Genomic DNA, 20786 nt, shown 5'->3' with positions numbered 1-20786 from the left:
TTAAAGCTTCAAAAGGGCGTAGAAAAAGCTAAATAAAACCAGAATAAGATTGAGTTTTAAAGCCCAGAGAATGAAAAAGTGCTGCGGTCGTCAGTGAGTGTGCTGCTTTTCCAGACTGTGTAAAAATAAACTGTTTCTTAGCATTCCCATTCAGATTAAAACATATTTTTCAAGGGAGTCCAGGCCCAAGAGGAGCAAAGTTCAACACATAGGTTAAACATACACGCACAAGGATCACAATATTAAGAAAAATATTGTTGGGGACAGTATTTAATGCCCTCAGCTTGGATTTAAAGACATCAGATCTTCATTTTGATACTATTTTTAAGACCTATTTTGTTTTGCGTTTTGTTTCATTTACACATGTTTAACACAAAAACCTTGCAGATTTAGGGTGAGTTTTTCGCTCAAACTGAAAAACACTCTGTTCTGCCTTGTGATGAAGAGGAAGTGTTCCACTATATGGCATTAAATAGTATACTTTTGTTAAATTTAAAGTTTAGAGGTGAAAAAATACTCTTCTTTCTTTTCTATTATTTATCAGTTTCAGCAGTGATAGGAAAAATACTCTAAAAGGAATGCTGGATATGTTAATTAAAATGCATTTTGTAGCATATCCCGATACATGGTCCAATCAGAGTACTTATATTCTGAATACTTAGAATACTTTTTACATAGAGTTGCATTTTAATGATAGAGTAGAAGCGCAATATTGGATTATAAACAGCTTTATGTTTGTTTCACCGTTGGTTAATCATTTCCTATCACTAACTGGAAAATTAAAATCACACTTAAGCTCACTACAAGAGCTGTGTTTTCTATTTTTCCCACTAATACTAAATTGTACAATCAAGTACTGCAAGTATCTGTACTCTTTCTGAATACTATCAAAAGTAACTGTATCATAATACAGTTACACAAAATTAGTATTCAGAATATGTATTGCGATGCATGTATTTCGTTACTTCCCAACACTGATTGTGAGAAGATTCAGCTCAGACTCACCCTTTTATTTACTATTTGGAAAGACTAGACTTACGAACTCAGGGGGCGCATACGGTCAAATGAGGAACTGCACACAAAACAGAACAAAGCATAACTGGCTTATTTTTTATTTTTTATTTTTATATATATTTATTTTTTTATCAACTTAATTTATTTGGCACTAATTAAAAATGCTTTATTTTTATTGTATTTTTTATTTTATCCCAGAACCGGCAGAGACAAAGTCAGGGGGCGCATGCGGTGAAATGAGGAACTGCACACAACACATAATTTACTAATTTTTATATTTTTATTTATATATATATATATATATTTTTTTTATATCAACTTACTTTATTTGACACTGATTAAAAATGCTTTTTTTTTTTTTTTTTTTTTTTTTTTTTTTGATTCCAGAACCGATCGTCTCAACTCTCGCGCGATTTCGTTGCGGTATATAAACCCCGAACTCTCGCCGCTCTTCCTTTCTTTCCCTTTAGCGGTGAAGGTGCAACAGTTTTCGGTCGTCCCGAAACCGGGTTCATCCGACACCCTCACCACAAATCCAGCTGATCTGAGCTCCACGGCGGCACCATGCCTCCCAAATTCGACCCCAACGAGATTAAGATTGGTACGTCTTGAAATAATGTCTGAAAAGGTTTAATAAAAGCTCTTCTCCGCAGCCAAGATGGAGTCGCTTCTTGCCCGACCGCATTTTTATGTATCGGCCTGGGCAGGTCTGGAAAGAATTTAAGACAACAAAACGGACTTAGCGATTAGTTAATATTTACATTAGCGATTCACGTGTTTATATTTTGATCGATTGTTTAATTGGTTTGTGCGAGAGTTGAGGAAAGTGTTTAGTTTGACAGCGACCACGTGTGCTCAGCTAACGAGGTTTAGCCACGTTAGCCGCACTCTATAAGCTTTTAGCAGTAGGATTATTTTATTCTTATTGAGCCGAAATGTCCAGTCTAAAGACATTTATGTACGTAATAACTTGAATTTTTTTCTTGAAGCAATACCAGGATTTTCTAGTTGGTCAAACTGTTTTAATATGAAGATTTTTGGCTTAAATACTGACAATAATTATAGTTTTCAGCTCTGAGAACTTTTAAGGCAACATTTTGACTTTCCACAATTCAGATTACACGAATAGTTTTTTATTAAGTATGTATACAGAAAAACACTTTGCTTTGGAGCTTTTAGAAATTTATTTTAATTTGAGGACTAAGGACTAAAAAAACAAAAAAAAAACTTGCTGGTATGACATGAAAGGTGAAAAAGATTTGCCATTTCCACCTGAAAATGTTGATAGTTTGTACATTTTCTGAAGTAGAATGAATGTATGGGTCGAAGGATGCTGAGATTACAAGAAATGGAGAGGCGCACAAGGCGTTAGATGTACCCAGTGTTGCCGTTTTTAACATAAAATAAATTCCGAACTCCAGTTAATCCATTTTGGTTTGAGGTATTTGCGTTGAATGATTCCCTCAAAACTGGTATGGACAGTGCAATAAAATGGTTATCAATGTAATGCACGTGTAATTTATAAGTGGTACTTATTTTCACTCTCGAATAAAACAATTTGAATGTAAAAAGGCAGGGACATTGGCATTACCTGACCAGCCACAACCACACGATGGTTTAATGACACAAACTATTACATAAGATCCGATGTTCTGTTTATTACCCCAATTCAGTATCTGTATAAAACCTGTCTAGTAGTATGGGTGAAGGGATTAGTTTAATTTGAAAGATTTTAAAGTTATAAAAATAGAATTCGGATTATAATAAAGGCTCACAACGCAACATTGGTAGCCTGTAATTTCTTTGAATATTCAGAATAAGCAAATGGAAACTACAAACTTGCATAATTTCCTCTAAAAGCAAAGAAAATGACCAGTCTTGTATTATCTTTAAGGCTAACTGTAGTTTTGACATTTACAAACATTCAGATATGGATGTGATTTTTATTCTAGCAGTTCATGGTTCAGTCTTATCCCAAAAGTTAATGCTTCTGGTGTTTTTAAAATGAATCATACCAATTAACACTATCTTAAATCTAAACCTTATCACATTGCTGGTCAGATTAGTCCCCAATTGGTGCATCAGCCACGCAATTTCTCTCTCAAGTTCTCTTAATTGAAATGCAGACATTTAAATTGGAAGCCTGAATTATAAAAAAAAAAAATAGCTTATTAGATTTTGAGAATTTGCCACAGGGTTTAAGTTTATACAGATTAAAAAAAAAAAACACACAATAGACTCGTCAGGCCTTATTTCACAAAGCAAGGTCCTGAGAAATTTTGTGTATCTTGCATTCAAAGTGACAAGAATCGATATACAGGGTTTAATTTTAATAAGTTCTTTACTTAGTACAGTTGCATCCAGTGTTTCCCACAAGTTTATACTAAGGACACAGGCGATCCATATTTGAATAATCTTATTTAATGCAATAATATGGTGTGTAGATGTCACTTATTGCTTCCACTGAACAAAAAAAGCACTGATTAGATTAAAAATTGTTTAATATTTTTATAAAACTGCAAGTATTAATAAAGGTGCACTGTAACTTTTTGGGTGGGGGTCCATCACCTGCTTGTTTCTATGGAGATGTCATTGCTCTTCTCAGAATGTTCCACACTATGACATTAAACGGCTTTATCTTACATTTATTAAAGTAGTTGGGTTTTATAGCTGGAAAATACCTAGAAAAACACAGATCTGACCTGTAACTTGGTCTTGTTTGGTCTCCATGATGAAAGGTTTAATACAATACTGTGGAACATTTCAGACAAAGCAAGAAAAGCAAAGACAAACTCCACCAGAAAAGATACACAATGAATCTTAAGTATAAACTGTCTTTCCTTTTTTTTTGGTCTACTTGGAGTCTGGGGGTGAAAATTAGACTGGGGTCTCCATAGTCTTGTCTATTAATGAAAAGCACTCGTTACATGAAATATGCTTCATTAAAGTTCTTTGTCTCTTGTGTTTCAGTGTACATGAGGTGCACAGGAGGAGAGGTCGGAGCCACTTCAGCCCTGGCTCCCAAGATCGGTCCTCTGGGTCTGGTCAGTATCTCTGCTGTTTTTAAATAGTGAATAATTTTCCAACAGCCTCCCGCCACTATGCCTGTCTGCAGTGACTGAGTATGTTCCAGTGGAGGCTCAGAGAAACTCAGCTTTAGGAAACAGGGCCGTTCACACCAATGGACCGCTCTGTGCCGAAAAGACTGGGACAGGCAACCACAATTTTAGTTTTCACATGATCTATCTTGCTACTTTTTGTGACAAGGTGTATTTTTATGCCGTACTTTTAGGACTAGGAATGATTGCAATTGTCAAATATTAGACAGCAGTTTTTAGAGTCCTTTGGAAACAAAATATCTAAACATGCATGAAAAACAATAAATGTGTATTCTTGTATTAAATGTTTAGCTGCTGCAATTTCAGTTTATGCTTCTGTTTATAATGTGAACTTGGAATAAAATCCAACTATTAAAACAGAAATCTCAAATCTAATCATTGCAAAAAAAAAAAAAAAAATGTGAGCGTCAAAGTTAAAACTCTGACCCTTACCAAACCATTTTACTTTGGACTCCATTTTATGGAAAATGTAAATGTTTTCCTGTTTAGTTTAGATTCTTCTTTGGCGTATGGTAATGACTGATCCAGTATATCATTTGTTTTTCTCTAGTCTCCCAAGAAAGTTGGTGACGACATTGCCAAAGCGACCGGTGACTGGAAAGGCCTGAGGATCACCGTCAAGCTGACCATCCAGAACAGGCAGGCTGCTGTAAGTTGTAATACTTTTTTTTTTTTTTTTTTCCAATACTTAGATTTGTATTTTTGAGGATGTGGCCATTAAGGTTGTACTCAGTATATTAATAGATATTTTAGCAATATTTGTATCAGCAGAGGGCTGTGTTCTGGTACTTTTAAAGAACCATATTATGTTATTTTCTGATTTGTTATCTTTCCTCGTCAAACATACCTGGAGTTGTTTCATTCACACATGTTTAACACACAAACCCTGAATATTTAGGCTGAGTTCTTTAAGGGCCTGTTTACACGAGAACGCTTGCGGGTAAAAATGGTAAAATATTTTATCGGAAGTGCCTTTTTGTTTAGACGGTGACGCCAGTTTTTGGGGTTTAAAAATGCAAAAATCTTAAACCACCCTCCAGGGAGGAAAAGTTGAACACGTTCCGCTGTAGCGTTTCCGTCTACACTGCCCAAGATGCCAAACTCTGGTCAGATCCGCTCAGGTCATGTACATGTACACGTTTACGTCTCATACATCACCATCTGCACACATGCATACCCAGTCAAATTCCACACACTTTTGCGTCACCATATGCACGCAGATTTCCTCACGAAAACACTTGTCTAAACGCGGAATAAAAAGTGAAGATGCAACGCCACTTTTGTGTCTTCTGTTCAGACCGTCAAATACCGTATTTTCCGGGCTATTAGTCGCGCTCTTAAGCCTCTAACCCCATCAAAAAACGACCGTGTGCCACAATCCAGAGCGTCCCATACATGAATCCACTCAGGTGTCCCAACACGACTTCAGTAAACTACAAATCCGCAGAACACGCAAACTGTTTTTGATGAGGTAACAACAATCACTAAAAGCTCAGTCAATTTTGTGTAATGTAGGATTTTAAAACCATGTTAAATCATTATAAATTGGACTACCTGCGGTCATTAAGGTTAGAAGTTTAGTTTGCAACGAATACTTTTCTATCTTTGTGTAATGTTAGATTCTTAGGTGAGCCTCCCGCCACTATGCCTGTCTGCAGTGGCTGAGCATGTTCCAGTGGAGGCTCAGAGAAACTCAGCTTTAGGAAACAGGGCCGTTCACACCAATGGACCGCTCTGTGCCGAAAAGACTGGGACAACTCAAACTATCATCTCAAAGTGATAAAAGCACTTCATGTCACTTCTGTCCACGTGCACCGTCACAACACGATCTAGATTACAAAAATGTCTGTTGGAGTTAGAAAATGTAGAGAAACTTAATATGAACCCTTCAAAAACTCAGCCGATGGATTATAAATACAAAATACTCTGCATGATCAAGTGCAATTTTCTTCTGAAATTCTTAAATTGTAGTGCTTTAAGTCTAGATTTTGCAATATCTGAAATTTAACAGTACTGTAATTTCCTCCTCAAATAAAAATATCCTCATCCAGTTTTATTCTGCATAAAAACAGCTAAACCTTTTGGCTTTCGGTTTGTTCATTTCTCTCGTCTGTTCTCCTGGATACGTTTTTTAAAATGAGCTTTGAACAAAATGATTAAATTAAAAAAGAAATTTAATAAACAAAATGCGTCTTAAGAAAAATGGAAAAATTCTAAATTCTTCAGTCTTTTTTTGCATCTCTTTAGCGTTAAAATGTCAAATTAAGGAATCAAAATGAAAGGATCTGAATTAAAGAAACCTGTTGTGTTTATTTTCTAGATTGAGGTGGTGCCTTCTGCTTCGGCCCTGATCATCAAGGCCCTGAAGGAGCCTCCTCGTGACAGGAAGAAGGTCAAGAACAGTGAGTGTCAAACCTTTAAACCAATTCTGATTTTATTTGTATTTAATTTTTGACTGAAACTGAACCCAAAACTTTCCTTCAGTCAAGCACAGCGGGAGTGTGACCTTCGACGAGATCGTGGGAATCGCTCGCGTCATGAGGCATCGCTCCATCGCCAGAGAGCTGTCCGGTAAATACACAACTGCACCAAAACACAGAAGCAGTCCAGTCCAATGAGTCCTTTAGTTTAAAAATCAGGGCACTATCGATTAGACGAGACAAAATTGCCACGAGATTGTGCACACATGAGGAAAATTACCTTGTGAAGTTGTTTTTTTACATTTGGATTGGAAAACAAAATTAAGTACTGGTGTGTAAAATTTTTTGAAAAGCTGTAGTCTCAAAACAGAAGAGCTACAATGACAGAAATATTAAAGTAAATCAAATGTGGTGAGGCCAAAATTTAACAGGATTGTACAATTAATGTCAAAACCTCATCTTTTCTCAATCTCAAAGTTCCAATTTTCTGTCTCGTCTCATTTTGTGGAAATTGTATCTCGTCATACCCCATCACTTCAGAAAAGGGATGAGAAGAGCTGAAACTATTGTTTATTCGGACAGTAATGCATAGAAAATGTAAATACATAGATATAATTTGAAAAAAATGTCTATAATAAACAAAAATGTCACACAGATTTTACTTGTGTCCAAAAAAGGAGTGGGAGCAAGTAAATATTTATAAAAAAAAATATTTAACCCCACTTTTTTTCCTCCTGTCCCAAATAAAGAGCATAAAGACTTCTCATTTCCTGTATAATATAAACTGTACAATATAAACTAGAGCTGCATGTGTGCTTTTAAAACTGAATTATGCAATTACATGGTCAAAAATGTAAGTAAATTATAAGTTTTGTAAGAACCTAAACTGTAAACTAACTTGTAAACCTTAAACTAGTATCTTGAGGTGTCAGTGGAAAAATCATGACTCTTTTCGTTTAGAATTGAATTTTAAGTTATTTACAGCGAGCCTCCCGCCACTATGCCTGTCTGCAGTGACTGAGTATGTTCCAGTGGAGGCTCAGAGAAACTCAGCTTTAGGAAACAGGGCTGTTCACACCAATGGACCGCTCTGTGCCGAAAAGACTGGGACAACTCAAACTATCATCTCAAAGTCATAAATGAACGGAACATGTAGTGCTGTTGTCCATATTTACAATCACGACACAATAACCTCGCTTATTACTATTAGAAAATATCTCTGTGGGGAGCTAGAAAATGTAGAAAAGTGGTTACTCCATGGGCTTTGTAAAGGGTCCATATTACCCTTTTTTCTGATTTGTTTCCTCTTCACAAACAAACCTGGAGTTATGTTTTGTTTCGTTCACTTGAGAGAAGAACACTGCTTAAATCTGCAAGGTTTGGGTGTTAAACCTGTGTGAATGAAACAAAACACAACTCCAGGTCTGTTTTTTTTCAGGAGGTAACAACATTCTAACATGTCAATTTTGCATAACGTAGGAAAAAATTACACCTTAGAACAATTTCTCCACTTACATCGTCTTATCTCATCAGCTTTGTGTTACAGTAGAGGAGACATTTTTCTCAGATGTTGACTCTCATGTCCATTTGATTTTCAGGAACCGTGAAGGAGATCCTGGGCACGGCTCAGTCCGTCGGCTGCACCATCGACGGGCGCCCACCTCACGATGTCATCGACGACATCAACAGCGGCAAAGTCGAGTGTCCGGCCGAGTAAACACATGAGACAATAAAACACTTTGTATAAAATCAACTTGTGTTTGGGTCAGTCTTTCTGTATGACGCTCTGTATCGACTAGAACAGGAGTTGAATGAAGCTAAAAGGTGCATTGTGTAACTTTTCCATGGAAATGTTACGTGTGCGTGACCTAGTGTCTCTGCTCAATTTTATTTCTCTCCAGCAACTAGGTCAGGAATCAGAACACACTAGACCAGACATGTCCAAACTTTGGCCTGGGGCTAAATGCGGCCCTCAGACAAATTTTTCTTGGTCCTCAGGCTTCCAGGTGAATTGGTCCAAATGACCTTGCATCAATTATTTTTTTTACTGCAAGTTTTTTGAGAATCTACCTTGATAAAGCTTATATTTCATATTTAGTGTGTGGTTTTAAGGATTTTAGCATGAATAAAGACAGATGGTTCATACTAACATGTTAAACATGCACATATTTTAATTATTCACTGTATTGAGCGTCAGTCTACGGCCCTCTGCTTCATCTGTGTTTAGATATGTGGCCCTTGATGAAAAAAGTTTGGACACCCCTGGACTAGACGGTTGGCAAAAACCCCGGAAGTGCGAGTTCGGGCACCAGCCAATCAGCGAAGAGCCAGACATTCTGTGTTGGCAATGATTCCCGAGATCGAGGATATAAAGTCTTTAAACAAAGAAAATGTTTGAATTTTATCAAGAGGAAAGACGTTATTGTCCTTCTTCCTACGGGATTTGGGAAACTCTTAATATACCAATTAGCCCCGTTAGCAGAGGCCGACCAAATAGCAGCGATTGGTTAAATGATAAAAAGTGCCTGCCTACTGTTGAGCGAACAAATCCTAATACTGTGAGGTCAGACAGTTTCTACAAAGTGAAACTGGCTGATGAATCAGGCTAGAACACACAGATGTTCATGGCTAACTCTGGTTTACAGTGGGAGTTTTCTCACTTTGCAGCACAGGCTAAGAAACATGGATTTGCATCGGGAGCTCCTGAGGAAATACCGTCCATTTGTCTGAGCTCACGTCTCAGAAACGAGAAAGAAAACTTACAGCATTGAAAATGGAAATCTGGACGACTTCCCAGTAAGAATATCCATGTTTTATACAGAGGTGGATCCCAGGCAAAGCTCAACTTAAAATACTCACGGTATGAAATGGATCTTGTTGATCAGGGGAACTCAAACTCAAATTCACAGAGGCCAAGATTAAAAACTGGGACTAAGTCGTGGGCCAAACTCAATATTTATTGACTGAGCTCACATCTCAGAAACGAGAATTAAAATGCACTCATAGCTTTGAATTTGCTCTTTCCAAATCTGGAAGACTTCCCAGTCAGAATATCAGTACAGAGGTGGACCCCAGGCAAACCTCGACCTAAAATACACTCAGTATGAAATGGATCCTGTAGTTGAGGTGGTCCCTTAATCTTGCCAATGATCTTTTTCCTCTAATTAAATCATTTTTAAAACCACATTTTTGGTGTGTGTGTAAAATCCCTCAGTCATCCAGGCAGAATCCACGGCAGTTTCAACCAAAATAAACTTTTATTGTCCAGTTGACAAATTTAATTTCTGCTTTTGCCACAGTTTTTGGGAGTTTTGGATTCTGAAAATGCTTGAAATGCAGTAGAACATTTTACACATAAAAGTTTGAAATACAAAGTTTATTTTATTTTTATTTTATTTTTTTACAAATGTATAAATATCAACATGAAACAGAACTAGAACAGTTTGAGTCAGTTTAACTTTCCTTTCACTTTAAATGAACCGAAATGTGCTTGAGTCCTGAAACTTACTAAATGTTGAAATCGATTAAAAGAGAAACCTTTACAAAAAATGTATAATTAGATTTTAGCCTGAATTTTATTGTGCTTTTTAGGCTCTTTATAAATCACACTCAGACATGAATCCGTGTATCATTCATTTTCCAAAAATAAGAAAATGAAAAAACAACAATTTTCTTCATTATTTGTCTCCAAAACCAAAAAAAAACTGATAATTTGTTTTTTTTTTTCAGTTTTCGATTTTGTGTTTAAATGAACAATGAAACAGCCGCTTTCCGTTTATGTGACTTAAACCAAGACTAAACCAGGACTGAAACAGGACTAAACTAAGTCTGAGATTGGGACAAGGACTGAGATTGCGACCAGACCAGGACAGAGACCAGGACTGAGGCCAATTTTGTCCTGGTTTAGTCCTGGTTCGCAGTTTAAGTCACGTAAACGGGAAACATCGTCATCTGTTTTTTCATTATTAATTTAAACAGAAAAAATCGAAAACTAAAACCACGAATCATTATACGTTTTTTTTTTTTTCATTTTGGTTTTGGAGACAAATAATGAAGAAAAGAGTTGTTTTTTTCATTTTCTTATTTTTGGTTTTATTTTGAAAAACGAACAAACGAATGATACATGGATTGACATGTATCAATTATTTATTATCATTTTGCCTGTTCTTTTCTGTTTTATTTTAAAGGTGCACTGCGTATCTTTTCAGGTTTGGGGTCCGCTTCGGTTGAGATGCTTTTCCTTTACCTGTAATGTTCCACAATATGGCATTAACACTTGTATAAAGACGCATTTAATCAATTACGAGTGTTTTTATTGCTCAAAAATACCTTCAAAAACCTGCATTCTCCATGGAGACGAGTAACTGGAGGGTCCCGTCTACCAGAAAAGTTACACAGTGCGGCTTTAACGGAAGCGTTTATCAAAATGTGAAGTTGATTCTCGGCTCAGAAACACAGAACTTTTAGGAAGACGTGGAAATTTCCAGTATAAAAAGTCCATTTCGCTGCAAAAAGATCGAAATTGGTTAGAAAATTACTCGCAAACTAAAGGTGCACTACGTAACTTTTCTATCTGAAGAGTCTGCCGTCTTTTTGTCTGCATGGAGATGTCGTTGCTTTTCCTGGCACGGCCCACAGTACGGCATTAAACTTGATCTATTTACGGACAAAACTGAGTGACACCAGCAGGCCGAGAAATGAAGAAATGTTCCACAGTATGGCATTAAACCCATTTATCTCATATTTATTCAATCATAGAGGTTTTTAAAATCTCAAAACAAATCCAAAACATGTAATAATTCTCGCTCTTGGCAGCGTCGCCGCTCCGCAAATCGGACCTGTAACTCGGCTCGACGTTGTTATTTTCTTTTCACCAGAGATCGGTCTAATGCCTTACTGTGGAACATTCCAGTCAAAGCAATTGCATTTCCATGACGACGAGCAGGTGGCAGACTCTCTAACGTAAAAGATACACAGTGCACCTTTAAATGATCTAAGAAACTAGATAAAAAATTATACAAACTAAGATTTCTACTGTGAAATCAAGTCCTTTAAACCCATGTTGGTTTTTTTGAGTGTTTGCAGTGGTTTGGTTCGGTTTGGTCCAGTTCAGTTCAGTTCTCGGCTTCGTCCTCCTCTGCGTCTGCTGCGTCCGGTGCATCTGGTACGTCTGGCTCTTCCTCCATCCTCTCCTCTTCCTCCTCCTCTTCTCGGCTCTTGTCGTTTTCAGAGTCCTGTTTCTTTTCTTTGTCCTTTCGTTTCTGCTCGGACACCTCCTTCTTCCCCTTCTGGCCTTTTTTATACACTGATGGAAAACGGAAAAGCAACATTAGATCTTCAAGATATTGTGCCTGCTCAAATCACAAGTATTTTCAGATGTTTTTTACGCCTCGTAAGATTTATTTTCTTTTGTTTGCTGTCTAAAGCAGACTTGGAGAGACTTATCCATGCGTTTGTCTTCAGTAGGTTAGATTACTGTGATGGTCTGTCAGTGTTGGGAAGGTGACTTTTAAAATGTATTCCCCTACAGATTACAGATTACACACATCAAAAAGTGGTTTGTAACGTAATCCATTCAATTACTTAAAGTGAGTAACGTAATCTGAATACTTTGGATTACTTGATTTGCTGTAGAGAAGCAAAGACGAGGAAATCTTCACGAGATGTTTTGTCTGTTAAAAGAAAATAAATAACCCAGACTTTACTGAACCAGATTAAAAATATTATTGATAGAAGACGAGGAAAAACGTCCACGCAGCATGGTTAGTCCCGGCGTTAGTCCCGGCGTTAGTGCCGGTTAGTGCGGTGTTAGTCCCGGCGTTAGTCCCGGCGTTAGTCCCGGTGTTAGTCCGGTGTTAGTCCGGTGTTAGTGCCGGTGTTAGTGCCGGTGTTAGTGCCGGTGTTAGTCCCGGCGGTTAGTCCCGGTGTTAGTGCGGTGTTAGTCCGGCGTTAGTCCGGTTTAGTCCGGTTTAGTCCCGGCGTTAGTCCCGGCGTTAGTCCCGGCGTTAGTGTCCGCCAATGAGTGGAATTACCGAAAAAAGGGATATCGCCCAAAATGTGAAAACAGGGAAATACTACCCTGTAATCCATTTATTTCAACAAAGTAACTGTAATTCAATTACCACTCACTGAAACAGTAACTGTAACCGAATACAGTTGTACTCATAATTTGTACTCTGACTACGTAACTCCGGTACATGTAATCTGTTACTCCCCAACACTGTGGTCTGCTCACTGGTCTCTCCAAACGAGCTGTGAGACGCTGCAGCTCAGGTCCCGACTCGAACCAAAAAGTACGTGAACATAAGTCCTGCGCTCAGGTCTCTGCACTGCCCCCTGTGGGTCAGAGACTCGGTTCTGTTTGTGCACAAGTCTCTCCATGGTCAAGTACCAAAGTCCATCTGTGACATGTTAGTGCCTTATGAACCATCTGCACTTTGAAGAGCTCAGGGACCGGCCTCCTGCTGGTGCCCACAGTCAGGACTAAACTAAAGATCCACAACATCGCCCGTTTCCGCCCCTCCCACTCTCAGCCCACTGCAGAAATCCTCATTCATGCCTTATCTCCTCGTTCTCGGTCTAAAAACAAAAGCTGATGGTTCAGTCCCAAATAAAATCAGTTCATAGTCATGTCCTTACATTGGTTTTACACCAGGTGAGAACAACGTGTGCTTCTAGAATACAGCAGCAGACGATATAAACACAGCGAGGAGAAGGAGGAGGCTACTGCTGCCCTCAGTCTGCCACATTATATACATATATTACATTTTTATTCAATGCCCAAATGGAAAACTGATCAGAAATCCATTAAAAAAATAACTTTGTTAGTGGCGAGGGCCAACTACTACAAAACATTGATATGAGTTGAATGACTCATTTACTGCCAATAGAATAAGTAGTTTTTGTTTTATAATTGGGATGTGCCAAGTTCTACTAACAAGTCTTGCATTTTTAAGATTTCAGGTGTTCATTTAAGATAGAATAACGACCGTTATATATAACGATAATGACGATAATGTCAGAATATTTGTTTTATTTTATTTGTTCAAATATTTAAGGTGTGTCAGAATACCACAGTTATTAATTTTATATTTTATTAGTGGAAATATTTATCTTTTAAGTTATGTGACCTTTTACCTTGCCCCGGAAGTAAACAAGAGAGAAATATAGTAGCCGTGAAAACAGAGAAAAAGACGATAGAGAGAAACAGAAAAATGTGTAAAGAAAAAGACGTCAAAATAAAAGACACACTACGTAACTACCACTGCTGATGTACAGGTGAACACTGTAAATATCGTTTTCAATTCTGCATTAATTTAAAAGTATTTATGTAAAACTAAGCTTTTTTCTGTGTCTGTCTTTATTTTAGTTTTCAAGGTGTTGATGGATTTGAAGATTACTGAGGATAAATATTGACACACATGATCATGAGTACGGAGCGTGAAGTTCTTTTTTGTGAAGAAAACTAAGGATAGGATTCTACAAACACGAATAAAATGGAACAGAAAGAATAATAAATGTGTATTATATTTCACATTTCCACACAAAAACATCAACACTGTCCATTTATTGAAGCCTTTTTTTTAAGCTAATCAAAATGACCTCAAATAACAATAATGTAATGAGTCTGATGCTTCAGTGTTACTCGATTGTGATCATGTGCGTCATTATTTCTCCACAACCACTTTTGATCTGCATGTTATTTCCAAACAAACCTTCGAGCGCTTCTTTGAGAGGCTCCAGAAATCTCTCAAACTCCATCTCCTCCATCGCGGCCATCACGTCTCCCGCGTTCAGGGTTTTCCTCTTGGCCTTCATCGCAAAGTTGTTGGCGCTACACGAAAGAAAACAAGAGATATGAGACTGAAAACGCGCTCCAGTGAGTCCGGTACAGGCTCAGATCTCGTCTCCATGGTTACCAGGACGTGGCGTAGAGCACGAAGACACTGGCCGCCTGAGAAATGGCTCTTCGAGCTTCTTTGGACACGTTCACGCCGTCAGGAAGCTGTGGGCAGGAAACAAGTTTGAAACACTGAAAAACTGCCGTCACGTTAAAGAATTTGATGATTTTCTAAGGCAGGGGGCTTTATGTTGGGTTTCAGGAAATATCACAACATTCGTTTATTATATTTAATAAAGATTGGAGGGGGGTGGCGAGTTTTTTGGAAGGTTACTAGGGCTGGGTATCATTCAGAAGTTGCCGATACGCTACATATCTCGATACAGTGAGCTTTCGATTCGATATGATTCAGTGTGATACATTTCAAATCGAATCAATAAAAAATAATGGCTAAATCATGGTTGTGATACTAAATTTTTTTGTTTGTTTTTTAGAAAGACAAAAGAATAAAACATTTAACAAAATACAATAATCAACATAAAAACAGTAGCACCCACACCAAATACAAAAAAAAAAAAAAAACTGAAAAAAAAAAGGCTTTGTTAACCCTTCCAGACCTATTTTACCCAATTTTATTACATTTTTCCTCGCATGGATTTTTCTTTTATTTTGCTATAAAAACTCCCGCTTTTACCCCCTAATGAAGTGTTATACATCCTTTTTTTCAGTACAGTCTGTTATTTCACAATCTGCTGCTGTAGTTGTGTCATGTGGCTGTAATAAAAGCTAAAAGACCAGAAATACAAATTAAAAAAGTAAACAGAAAATAAAATTTATACTTTTACATACTGAACACACAGCAAACATGTATAAACAACTTTTTGGCCATGTTTCATTAAAAATGTTTAATTTAGGGTTTTAGTTACAAAAGTGCAAAATATCAAGTCTGTAAGTAAACTAAAAATATCCATATTGCCCTCAAAACTTCGCCCCTTTACTTTATTGGTGCCAGTCATGGAAACAGCTCCGGTCTGGTCAAAGATGCATACGTTGCCATTTATTTGAGAAATAACTGCACTTAGAGTGGCTTTTTCAGTTGTTACAAACAGACGCTCAGAGCATTGACCATCTTGACTCACTTACACTCTTTGGCAAAGTTTGGCCCAATAAAAATGGATGGAGCGCATGTGTTTGGCGAAAAACAAAGTTCTTATTGGACACTTGTTTTCCCTGTGTCATCACGCAGTGTGACGTAGGATAATGCCGGAAACATGCTCGGAAAACCGAAAGTTTCAGCTATTCAAGGGGAAAAAGTAAGTTTCTATCTTTTATGGCTGGAAAGGTATGTGTGGTTATGTAAAACATGTCCGTCAATCTGGAAAAGTTAAACCACTTCTTGTGCAAAGTTAATATGAAACACAGACATTTTAATCAGTGAAAATGCCAAATGTGCTGCATAAAAAAGTTCTTTTCCTTTAAACAAGCAACAAAACTGTAGCACTGTAACAAAATAACTTAGTAAAATATACCAATTATTACTCTTGGAGATATATCAATACAGCACCCATGATATCAATACTTTATCAATACAATATTTCAATATTTTTGCACACCACTAATAGTTACGTATGCTGCTATTCAGATATGCTGCTATTTAGACTTTGACGTCTAATTGTCGGAGTAGTTATTTTTCAAGCGTCCCACTACTTACTTTTTTTTTTCATCGTCGGAGTAGTGGCACTTTACTATTTTTCCAACATTCCACTTTTCTGACATGAATAATATTAATGTGATAGCCTATTATACCATTATACCAAAATCATGTATTAGGGCCTAAATAATGGCACCACTTTTAGAAGCTTTTGTTCAAATTAACTTTTGCAATTTTGCACTTTTGCAGGTGCATTGTGTAACTTTTCTGGTGGAGGGTCCTTCAAATTTCTCTGTGCAGATGCTATTTCTTTGTCTGTAAAGTTTCATAGTATGGCATTAAACCTTTCTACCTTCATGGAGACCAAGCCAGACCATGTTACAGGTCAGATCTGTGGAGAAGTGACCCCGCTCACAGTCAGAATGCCTGTTTTTCTAGGTATTTTTGAGCTGTACTACCACCTGTAATTGAACAAATGTAAGGTAGAGCTGTTTAATGTCACACTGTGGAACATTCTAAGCAGAGCAGTAACATAGCCATAGAAAAAAGCAGGTGATGGACCCCCAACCAAAAAGTTACACAGTGAACCTTTAATTTATGTTGACTGAAAAGACATTGAACCTTGTGCAAATAACTAACCGGAGGGTCCAAACTTTTATGGAGATGTTTCAGTTTTACTTGTAAGTCTCACTGTACACTGCAATAAACTACTTATCCATCTCTACATTTAGATAAACAGATGAGCGCCAGGTCTGTGGAGAGGCGACCCCACACTCTTATCGTGGTAGTTTTGAAATTTGAGCAATAAACTGAATAATAAATGCAATACATGTAGATTTAAATGTCATGCTGTGAGAAATTCCAAACAAAGCACTAACATCCAGTGTTGGGGAGTAACAGATTACATGTACCGGAGTTATGTAATCAGAGTACAAATTATGAGTAACTGTATTCAGTTACAGTTACTGTTTCAGTGAGTGGTAATTGGATTACAGTTACTTTGTTGAAATAAATGGATTACAAGGTGGTATTTTCCTGTTTTCACATTTTGGGCTAAACCAGGCCTAAACCAGGCCTAAACCAGGTCTAAACCAGGTCTAAAACAGGACTAAAACAGGATTTAAACAGGATTTAACAGGACTGAACCATGTTGTGTGGACGTGTCTCCTCGTCTTCTATCAATAATATTTTTAATTTGGTTAAGTAAAGTCTGGGCTTTTAATTTTCTTTTAGCAGATAAAACTTATGTTACGATTTCCTCATCTTTGCTTCTCTACAGCAAATCAAGTAATCCAAAGTAATCAGATTACATTACTCACTTTAAGTAATTTAATGGATTCCATTACAAACTACATTTTGGGATATGTAATCTGTAGGGGAATACATTTTAAAAGTAACCTTCCCAACACTGATCATTAACCAGTGACCTGGCCTAAACCTTTAAAATGAAATTATAATGTGGAACAAAACGGTTTGTAATGAATTAATTTTCACCTTACCACGTGCAAACTGGAGCAGACATTTGAGTTTGTTTATATTTGTTTATATTTATACTCACAGCTTCTTTAATAATCCGGGTTATTACGGCGTTGGGCAGGTTTAAGTCTTCTGGTCTCTCCGCCATACTCACACCGGTAAATGTTCACGTTCAGGCCGGGGACAGAGACACCAGGAGCGGGGACAGAGACACCAGGAGCGGGGACAGAGACACCAGGAGCGGGGATAGAGTCTGCCGGGTTCCGCCGCCAGCAGAAAAAACCACCACGGGTCCGCGTTAGCCGCTTTAGCTCAACGCAACAGGCTGCAACAAACCGACCTCAGCGCGTCGATTTTAACTCAAATAAAAGTGCAAATGGTCGTGAATCGTGCTCGTGTTCCTCGGTTGCGTCGGTGTGAACGAGCGGAAGGTTAAAAAACGGTCTCGGTTTGTGCAGGAAAAGACGGACTTCTGTTTTCACGGATTTCCCGCGAAGCTTCCAACCACGAGCTTTCAACTTTCAACTTCCGCTTGTAATATCGAGAATGTGACGCACTTCCGCCAACACAACTTCTGTATTATTTTTTTTTTTTTTAAGATTATGAGTTATTATATTATACTGTAAAAAAAAAAAAAAAAAAATATTTTAATAAATCCATGCTTCCAACCACGAGCCTTCAACTTTCAACTTCCGCTTTTGATATCGAGAATGTGACCCACTTCCGCTAACACAACGTTCTGTATTATTTATTTATTTAAATTGTTTTTTTTTTTTTATTATGAGTTATTATATTATATTGTAAGCTATAGCTTTATTTTAATAAAACCATGCTTCCAACCACGAACCTTCAACTTCCGCTTTTGATGCAAAGAATGTGACGCACTTCCGCCAAAAGAACTTCGGTTTTATTTATTTATTTATTTATTTGTTTTATTTATATCATTAGTTACTATATTATCTTGTAAACAAACATATATTTGCGTTTTGTATATACAAATACAAATGTATTTATTTATTTAGAACATTAGTTATTAGTATTCTGTAAACAAGCATATATTTGCATGTGTATATAAAAAAAAAATACAATTAATATAACCAAAGTATGGTAAAATATTGTATCTTTGGTATGTAATGCAGGTGGCTATAGCCTATGGGAGGTACTTGGGCTTTTTATTAATTTTTTTTAGATTATGAGTTATTATATTATACTATTAAAAAATATATTTATTTTAATAAATTCATGCTTCCAACCTCGAGCCTTCAACTTCCACTTTTGATGCCAAGAATGTGATGCACTTCCGCCAAAACAAACTTCAGTATTATTTATTTATTTATTTATTTATATTTTTTAAAATTATATCATTAGTTATTATATTATCTTGTAAACAAACATATATTTGGGTTTTGTTTATACAAAATACGAATTTTATTTTTTTTTATTTAGATAATTAGTTATTATATTATAGTGTAAACAAGCATATATTTGCATTTGTATATATTAAAAAAAAATACAAATTAATATAACCAAAGTATGTTAAAATATTGAATCTGTGGTACGTACTGCAGGTGGCTATAGCCTATGGGAGGTACTTGAGCTTCTTCTGGTGGTACTCTGGGCTCTTTGCCTTTTTAACACTTGTTTTAATTGAATCAGAAACAAAAATTATGCTCAATTAATGTGAGATTTCCCGTAAAGCTTCCAATCATGAGTGTTTCAACTGAGCAACTTTCAACGTCCGCTTCTGATGTCAAGGATGTGACGCTTTTCTACGTATTTTTGAGCTCTAAAATCATCTGTAATTGAATAAATTTAAGGTAGATCTGTGTGGGGAAGCTGGCCCGATGGGGTCAAAGTAGGAGGCAGACTAAAAATAAACTGTGTCTTTGACCAGACAAAAATTTATTTAAAATGGATTTCCGTTGTTTATGTAAAATAGCTAAATTACAAATAAACTGGTCAAACAGAAAATAAGTTCGATAAATTAAATCAAACACAAAAACGCTGTACACCCAACTGCACAGACGTCTCTTTCTCCCCAGAGGCTTTAAATATGGCCGACTTAAGGCACACCCCCGTTTTTTGTCTCCAGACCATGTGGAGCTGCAGCTAAGTATACTGAATATGGATGTAAATGAAATGAATTAATAAATAAAGTATATTTTGTTGTGTATTTACTACAACATATAAAAATATAAATAATGATTCAATAATGATTCGGAGGTAAATGAATTTGTGAATCCTCATTTTACTTTTACTTCACTGCAACATAACATATCAGTGCGCAGGCAGATAATCTATAAGTAAAACCACTAACACGGGGAGTGACTGTGCTTAAACAAATATATCCACTTAGATACTACATATTTAAATTAACCGTGTTGTGATAATAGGCTCTATTCACGCTTCAGGTGTAATTCTCTACACATGGGCTCGCCGACCGACTGTGATAAAAGCCACAGAAGTAAATGTGATCAGCTGTAAAATGAAGACTGCACATGTACAACAACAACAACAAACTTTATTTATAGAGCTCTTTTCATACAAAAAAGCAACACAAAACACACGTATGTGCTGTTTCGAATCATCTTGAATTCGGCGCCTCGTCTCTTCTAATCGCATGTACCCAGTGCACTCGGAGTTGTGTGTCAGTGGGGAAATGATGAAAACTCAGGTGTGGTTGAAATTGTTGATGAGCTGAACATAAAGGAACGCTACAATGACATGGAGATGAAGAAAACTGGGATATTTTCTAATGTTTCCTTTTGTCAGACTTACTACCATGAACTTGCCGGAAATTGTAACCACACTTTTTCCAAACGTCTTCCTGGTTTGTGACGTAAGAGTGAATAGAGCAAGGGTGGCTGGATCAAATTTTCTATTAAAATATTGGTAATTTTCTGCAGTGTTTATCATATCAGCATCTCCAGCGTCTCTGTACGTGGCCCCTCCCACCAGAGCAGCACAAATGAAGACTTGTCTCTTTCCAAACGCTCTTAAAGGACGATCGTTTTGACTGTTGACCGTGACACCCTCATCAGAAAAATGTCCAACATGAGAAAAGTGGAGCCGAATGCAGGATTTTCCAAGAAAAAATTGACTTATTTGTCTTTGCATTCAAGTTCATGTTAAAACATTGTGTTGAAATAGCATTTTTCTTAAAGTTTCAGGTTGTTCATAATTTATAATATTTTGTAAAAGAAAGAGTTCATCAATTAAAAAAGATTTCTGTAATAGATTTGCATTTCTCTGCACAAATATTTGAA

General features: G+C 36.9%; 2 protein-coding genes and 3 non-coding genes across 6 annotated transcripts; 4 read left to right on the top strand and 1 right to left on the bottom strand.

Moving 5' to 3' along the window:
- The first annotated feature begins 1455 nt into the window (after positions 1–1455).
- On the top strand, positions 1456–8306 carry rpl12 (ribosomal protein L12). The gene is made up of 6 exons (XM_020933449.2): positions 1456–1615; positions 3985–4058; positions 4684–4782; positions 6454–6535; positions 6618–6704; positions 8152–8306. Exons 1-6 carry the CDS (start codon positions 1579–1581, stop codon positions 8268–8270), a joined length of 498 nt encoding a protein of 165 aa, XP_020789108.1. The 5' UTR covers positions 1456–1578; the 3' UTR covers positions 8271–8306.
- Positions 4107–4230, top strand: LOC129409311 (small nucleolar RNA SNORA65). Its single transcript, XR_008632355.1, has one exon. It is a non-coding gene; the product is annotated as a small nucleolar RNA SNORA65 (small nucleolar RNA).
- LOC129409312 (small nucleolar RNA SNORA65) lies at positions 5769–5892 on the top strand. The gene has a single exon (XR_008632356.1). It is a non-coding gene; the product is annotated as a small nucleolar RNA SNORA65 (small nucleolar RNA).
- Positions 7545–7668, top strand: LOC129409310 (small nucleolar RNA SNORA65). The gene has a single exon (XR_008632354.1). It is a non-coding gene; the product is annotated as a small nucleolar RNA SNORA65 (small nucleolar RNA).
- Positions 8307–9921: 1615 nt separating the features above from the next.
- On the bottom strand, positions 9922–18044 carry pole3 (polymerase (DNA directed), epsilon 3 (p17 subunit)). Of its 2 annotated transcripts, XR_008632290.1 has the most exons (5): positions 17603–18044; positions 14473–14558; positions 14269–14387; positions 10883–11858; positions 9922–10799 (listed from the first exon to the last, which is right to left on the bottom strand). XR_008632290.1 is itself a non-coding variant. In XM_020933450.2 (4 exons), exons 1-4 carry the CDS (start codon positions 17666–17668, stop codon positions 11668–11670), a joined length of 462 nt encoding a protein of 153 aa, XP_020789109.2. In that variant the 5' UTR covers positions 17669–18044; the 3' UTR covers positions 9922–11667. The 2 variants fall into 2 exon arrangements, 1 of the variants encoding a protein (XP_020789109.2); XM_020933450.2 differs by having other exon boundaries at positions 9922–11858.
- Positions 18045–20786: the final 2742 nt, after the last annotated feature.

The sequence above is a fragment of the Boleophthalmus pectinirostris genome, unplaced genomic scaffold, assembly GCF_026225935.1.
Source record: "Boleophthalmus pectinirostris isolate CB_2022bp ecotype Guang Dong unplaced genomic scaffold, ASM2622593v1 HiC_scaffold_19, whole genome shotgun sequence".
NCBI lineage: Eukaryota > Metazoa > Chordata > Actinopteri > Gobiiformes > Gobiidae > Boleophthalmus > Boleophthalmus pectinirostris.
The sequence above is the reverse complement of the archived record's forward strand: the minus strand, read 5'-3'. Positions and strand labels throughout refer to the sequence as shown.